Here is a 7192-nt window from a genome sequence, read left to right as displayed (position 1 = left end):
AACAGGAACAAGAGTCTGGCAAGCTGACAAAAGACCCCAGGAATCTCTGCATTAATCTTGAAATGCTGCTTTTGACTTTGTCAGAATATAGCATCATACACAGTGTGGTTTAAAAAAAAAAAAAAAAAAAAAAAAAATCCCCTTAGGTTCAAAGGACTCCAGTACAATAAAACCAGTTCTAGGAAAAGATTCAGATTAATGAAAATCAATATATAATTCCTCGCTTTGCAACACAAATAGACCCCTAACATTTAACATAGTCTGTGGAAAATATAAATATTTAATTACACAGACATCACTGAGTCATAGATGAAGCCCTTCGTGTCCATAGATGTCCATCTTCATTAAGAAAATGGTTCAGAATACTGCTGCTAATTATGTTAATTAAATATACCTTTGAACTGCTTATATAAAAATTTTGATAATTCATAATTCCCAAGTAAATAAACACCCCTCAAGGTACACAGTATTTAATTTTCCAAGTTATTCATATGAAGGATCTGGCCTTGCACTGTCTATTTTTTGGCCCGTTTGTGAATGATCCAAACCCAGTGGTGGTTTGGTGTCCTGTGTGAAATATTTTAACGCTCTTGATGCCCCTGTCAAGTTGCCACTGGGATTTTCTGTCAGTTTCTTGGCAAAAAGTCAAAGACTGAAACCAGTGGGCCCAAAAAACCATGTTATGATGATCCTGTGAGGATAGGGCAGCCTTGAAGCTCTGCATTTTCCCTATCCTCAGCTACAGGAAGAGAATTTCTACCTTTATCATTGCCCATCTGGCACCTTTCACAGGCAGCAAGAACAAAGAAATAAAATGTACTGGTCTCTACCATCTGCTCCTGCTTGTAAAGTCTAGAAAGAGCCTGACAGGGAAGAAAAGAGAAAAACAAAATAAAAACCAACCCCTTCATTTCCCAGCAAACTGTTCAGGCAGGTAGGCATTTTTGCCTGTACTTCTGACATATCTCAGGGCAACCCTACAGGCCCTTGGTTCCCTACAGCAATACAGCTGCTCGACGCAGAGCATCCCAAACACTCCTGGCCCCACATCTTCACTCACAAGCATCTAACAGCCCGGACAGAAAGGTGGTGGTGTTTGAGATTTCCTTCCTTGGATCAGCCTCTGTTTTATCTAGAATAGGAAAATTCCTGTGGGTTTAATAGGACGTATTACCCTACAGATTTTCCCTGGTTCCACCTCCTTTCCCATCAGCCACATCCCCTCTTGCTGCAAGGCTGCATACACCATGTGTTGGCTCGACCCCTTCTGTCTCTGACAGAAGTTTGGCCAAAAAGAGCAGATTTTCTGCTACTTTGATCATTTCCTGTGGTAAAAATTGAAGGGAATTATCTGACCCATGTTCTTTTTTTTTTTTTTTTCCCCTTAGTTTTGAAAAATAACATGGGTTTACATTTGCAAGTTCCCTTAAATAGTGTATTTGCTTTTCAATAGCATTTTGCTACTAGTGTACTGGTTGTCTTACAGAATTTTTTTTTAGAATCAGAAAAAAAACATTGCTCCAATCTCAAATTCGGAGATTTAGCTGCTGTATTCAATCAACAATGAACTTTGCTATGATGAAGTAGCAACCAAAAGGTAATATCAAACTCACAGACAATACAAAATTGACAACTTCTTCCCTGTTAAAAAATTCTTACATTTAAAAAATAAGCTTAATTCTCTTTCAGTGGGGATAGTGTTATTTTTGGCCACAAACGTGCATTGCATAATGTGTTTAGAAATAAGTTAACCCTTTTATTAATTGCACTATTCAAGTAGATCCATGACATATGTGATATAAGCACCCTGAAATACTAAGTTCTCTTTTTGTCAAAATCACCAAGGTTCCAGATCAGAAAACACGCCTCATGCTTGTCTAAGCCTATGTTGAAATAGTGACAGTACCTGGTGACCTAAATGGCGCAAGCATTTGGGCAACAAGGGCCTGAAGTATGATGCCAAGTGATAATCAGTGACCTCGACACAGTCTGCAACTGCACCCTGAAAACTAGTCCATTAGGCACTTTTCTGTCCCATGGAGTACAAAGTAAATGACCAACATGGATATAACTACTGAAACAACATCTTATCTCAGAATTAATATTCTAAAGGAATACATTCCAAATAAATCATCACAATATACATTAAGTCCTTACAAACATATAGACATTCTCCTGTTAATCATTTACTCAAGAGTGCATAAAAACAGTTGTACTTGTTCACATCAAAAGCCCTTTTTTTTTTTTTTTTTTTTTTTTTAAACTTTCCTGTGCTAATTACACGAATAGCACAGATTTTGACAGATACTCTCTTGAGCTGAGGCCAGGGAGCACACGGCTCCCTTTGTGTGAGTTCTACTCCGGAACGAAATGATTGAACATTTTTAAGTGTTAAAAGTACTGTTGTTTTAAATGTTACAGTCAGTTACTTTGGCTAATTTACTATTTGCGTACATATATAGATTTTTTTTTTTTTTTTTTTTAATCAGCCTGTTAACAAAAAATCACGGCCTGGCTACATTTTACAATACATTTTATAAAACTGAATCCTCCCAAGACCCACACATCTCAAAAGCAAAGGGAGATCCAGAGTAGTTTGTTTTCCTTCAGCGTTAAAAGTGGAAAAAGAAGATGCATAGTTATTTATATATGTATGTATGTACTTCAAAATCTAATCAGAAAGGGGAGAAGAATCTGCAGTATCCTTGTTAAAACAAAAATTCCACTAAACCACTTAAAACAAAATCTTACCACAACAAAAATGGGCACCATCACCATTAATAATATCTTGCCTTTCATATGCAGAGGTAATAAAGAGGCTGTACTGCGATCCATATAACCTCAATAATGTATAAATGAATCAAAAAGAACCTAATTAGTTCAGCAGCGCCAAAAATTATTAAGTAGAAACATCAAAAGAGCCAGTGGGACGTTACTTTTTTGTTGTTGTCAGACGTGCTGCCGAGCTGCCCTTCAGAACCCTCTGGTTTCTCTCTGGAAGCAGGCGGCACAGATGTAGGTCACGGTCCCTCAAAAGAGCTGGAGCTAAGGGATGCCGCCCCAGCACCTGCGCCCGCCCCGGGCAGCGCGGCCCCGCAGCCTCCCCGGCACCACCTCCGCACGTCCCGCACGAAGTTCTGCCCCATCTAGGATCTATGGAAAGGAAGGGTGGAGCCCATTCCTCACCTCCTGTCTGCAGCCCCAGATTGTACATCCTGAAAGCATTACGTTTGCTACACTCCCTTTTTCCCTCCTTCCCCCCAATGCAACTGCGGAAAAGGAGGAAGGGTAGATTGGGACGGTATCTCGGCTTCCAGGAGACGTGCGACAAGGGAGGGAGACACAAAGGGCAGCTGAGCAGACACCCGCAAACGCTACAGAAGCACCGGACCTCCCTGCAGATGGCCTTGGCCGCCCGCGAATCCCTCCGGATCCTACAGCTGTTCCTGCCATCCAGATGGGAGAACGTGTGCGCGTGCACATGTCGGACAGCCCCCGAGCAACTACCTGTGGAGGCGTCTAAGTCGAAGTTAGAACAGCGTGGTGTCCACATTTAGTTATGAAAAATCCAGGACATCCAGGCCTCCGCAGCACACACTGCTAGGCTTATATTGCATCAGAGATAAGGCAGAAAATCATACCCCGGAGAGGAACGTAGCTTGGACTGTTTTTTCATGAAGAAAAGTCCTAATCATACAATTTACTGAAGCCGGAAAAGTTTCATTTAAAAATAAACAAAACCTAATACTGGGGTCCACTGTACTTAAGTCAAGGAATTATTTTTTTCTAACCTTGAAGAAACGGATATGTAAGCTCAGCTTGTATCTCCTTCAACAGGATGCATTTGTCCACTACCCAGTAATGTTTCGCTCCCCTTTGAAATTTAAGTAAAAGCATCACATGCAAGAGAAACACTAATGCTATAAAAGGAAGATGTTTCACTACTCCAGGACTGTTCCATACCCAAACCCAAAAGGTTTACTTCTTCAAAGGAATAAACAGGACAGCACTTGTAAAGGTTTAAACCATGGTTACAACATGTTTAAGGAACATTCTCCAGTAGCTTTCAACATTGATCATTTTGCAGACCTGTTAAAAAAAAATCCAATTATGCAATGGAGCTGGGCAGACAAACAGAAGACTGGCTCTTCTATTTACCTCTCATGGAACACATACAAGGCAACAGATCCCACAGGTCCACAAAGACCAGGAGGAAAAAAACCCATCATTGCAATTATGGGAACTACTGCAGTATAATATTACTGCAGTATAATACAAGGTCCACTCACAGTTCCCAAGGAATTCAACTGGAGGTGAGCTGGGCCTCAAAAGTTAGATAAATTTTCCCGTTATCTACAACACCAAACTCGAACCACTTTGACAGAAATCAGTACTGAGCAGCTCCACCACAGACCTCTGAGGAGGCAAAGGGCCCACTCCGGCAAACCTTCGCGCTCCGAAGCAGACACGCGGAACAAGCAGGGCTAAACAGCAGGGTAGTTTTTCAAGAAATAAATGAACATGGAAACCCACAAATTTAACACAGATGGCCCACAACATCTGCAAGAGTTAAAATACAAGCATGCCTCAAAAGATAGCACAGAACGCTGACACGGACGAACAAAGCCAGCCTATGCCCCGCTGCAGCTCCGCAGACGGAGCGATCCCAACGCGCACAGCACTGTCCAGCTTTCCGTAAATACAACCACAGAGTATCCCTGTCAGAGGCGTCCTGAGGAGGAGGGGTGGGACTGGGGGAGGGACAGTATTTATGAAAATAAAAGAACTGAATTGAAGCCTGTATGCTGCTGTCTAGAACTACAGTTGCATTTGTACCACCCATTCCCTGGGGGAAATGACATACAATGCAAACAGGCCTGGTTGTTCAATTATTCAAGTATTAAGAGATTCACAGAAAGACATCTGAGAAACATAACATTTTAATAGATGAAATAAATACTCCAGTACATGCAAGATAAAAACTGACATTGGAAAAAAATTAAAAATCACTTTTGTTATAGTGTAATTTTTTTGTTTGTTTGTTTAAACACTCACAGTAGCTTTTCCCCCAGTTTGGAAATCAACACATGGAAAACATAATCACAACCTCCAGTCCTTCCACTCCTACACACCAAATGCACTTCTAACCTAACACTTGATGCAAAATAAAAAAAAAAAAAAAAAAAAAAGTCATACAAAACAAAACCAAACAAAATAGTAGCTACATCCATCATCTATGTGTTGGGGTTTTTCATTTTTTAAAATGAGTGAGAACTGAGGTAACCCTTTTCCTGCACAACCGAACAGTAAAATTTAGAAGGGAAATTTCGGAAGACAAGACAAGACAAACTTTAAAAACCGCACCCAGCGCGATTAAAGCTTTTTTTTTTTTTCCTTCTTTTTTAAGATACCCCCACCTCCCCAAATATAAAAAACTTTTAAGCAGTTGTTATTACCATTTGTGTGAAGACCTTGTTGAATAAAGGAAAATTTATCTGCAGATAATTGCTTGACTTTAAAGTAAAATAAAAAGAAGCCAAAACTGGCTACCTTTACTGGTACGTATAATTTGAATACGTTCTGCTTCTTCACCACATGAAATCAAAGCATTGGGCTCATCCAAGCAAATTCTTTGGTATACAAAAAAGGGGTGAGGAGGTGGGATATTATTCTCCTTTAGCAATGACTGGGATCAAAATAGAAGATGTGGGGGTTAATTCACAGAATTGGAGTTCACTGGCGGTAAAGTCCTGGGTGAAGATCTTTCTCTTAGTGCCTGAGATAACAGGTTGCAACCATCCGAGACGGCGCAAGCTGAGTTCCTCAACCTTTCCCTGTAATCGCTCATTTTGGTGCTACTTTCGGGGTGTTGGGCTATATCCCTGAGGCATTGGGTCAGGAGCACACAAGCAGATACCACACTCATGGCTCCTCCTAGGATGGCAGTTTGCACAGCTTTGCCCTCTGGATTAATGGTGGCAGCTTTACCCAAAAACTGGGGCTCAGTGGCAAAGCCCACCAGAGCGTAGACAGACTGCACCAAAGGTCCACTGAACAAGACGCATCGGTTCCTGGTCAGCTCGCTGGGTGAAGTCTTGACCTCCTTGACACACGCCAAGAGGGCAGAGGCGCTGGTGCTCATACATTTGACACTGAGTTTGAACTGCTCCTTCGCAAATTTATCCTTGGATTTCTCACTGGCCAGCACGCAGGCGTCTGTCAGGAATTTCAAGTTCTTGGACATGTTCTGAGAAACCTCCAGCAGGAGCTGAGGGCTCATATCTGCCAAAGGGGTGGTCTTCAAGACCCCGCAGCCGTGCTCCACCTCATGCCTACATCGGGTCACCTTGTAGCGATCCACCAAGCCAGGCATAGCAGGCTGGGCCCCCGGAGTCTCCACTGCAGCCAGGTAGGCAGCGTGGGCAGAGCACTCAGTCAGGGAGACCACCAGCTCCCCCATCTCCATCAGGCTTTCCCCCACCTCCCCGAAGCGTCCCATATTGAGCTGGCTCTGGACGTCATGGGTCAAGATGGAGAGTCCTTTGGTCCTGGCAATGATCGTGTCCCTGCACTTCTCGAAGGACTCACCGAAGACAGACAGGCTCTCCGTGTTCACCGGCCTGGTCTCGCTCGACAGCAGCAGCAGATCAGCCACCAGTTGCATCTTGATCTTGCAGTGGTCGCAGATAGAGATGAGCTTCTTCCTCTGCAGGGAACCGCTGCTGGGGATGCCGCCGCCAGACACCTCGCTGCTGGACTTGCCAGAGCCACCGCTAGCCATAGCGCCGGGGGGGCACTCGCATGCCGCTCGCTACCCCGCTGCCACCGCCTCTGCCACCGCCGCCCGAGCAGTCCCGACTGAGCCCGGCAGGATCGCTCTGCCTTTTCCGCAACATCATTCCATTAATCGCCGGGAGGCAAGAAAGGGCTCTGGGCGCCGGGGCTGCCGCTGCTGCGGGGAGCGAGCTCCGCCGGGGCGCCCGCCCCGCTCCGGCGCCAGCCTTCGCTCCTACGGCGCTCCCGCGGCGGGGCGGCGTTGGCCGAGAGCCCCCGGGCCCCGTTCCGGCATCGTTTAGCTAAAAATATATATATAGAATTTGTTGTTGTTGTTTTCCGCACGTCGCCTCCCCTCCCTTCCACCACCTCCTCCGGCTGCGGGATCCTGCGCAAAGTTCCCTTTCCGAGGCGGAAT

The 7192-nt window shown here is 44.2% G+C and overlaps 1 protein-coding gene across 1 annotated transcript; it reads right to left on the bottom strand.

Annotated features, from left to right (window-relative positions):
* Positions 1–5562: 5562 nt before the first annotated feature.
* Positions 5563–6781, bottom strand: TLNRD1 (talin rod domain containing 1). The gene has a single exon (XM_009959147.2). It carries the CDS (start codon positions 6779–6781, stop codon positions 5714–5716), a length of 1068 nt encoding a protein of 355 aa, XP_009957449.2. The 3' UTR covers positions 5563–5713.
* Between the last annotated feature and the right edge of the window lie 411 nt (positions 6782–7192).

The sequence above is a fragment of the Leptosomus discolor genome, chromosome 11, assembly GCF_034619465.1.
Source record: "Leptosomus discolor isolate bLepDis1 chromosome 11, bLepDis1.hap2, whole genome shotgun sequence".
NCBI lineage: Eukaryota > Metazoa > Chordata > Aves > Leptosomiformes > Leptosomidae > Leptosomus > Leptosomus discolor.
Note: the sequence above shows the minus strand (reverse complement) of the source record. Positions and strands in the feature narration are given on the sequence as shown.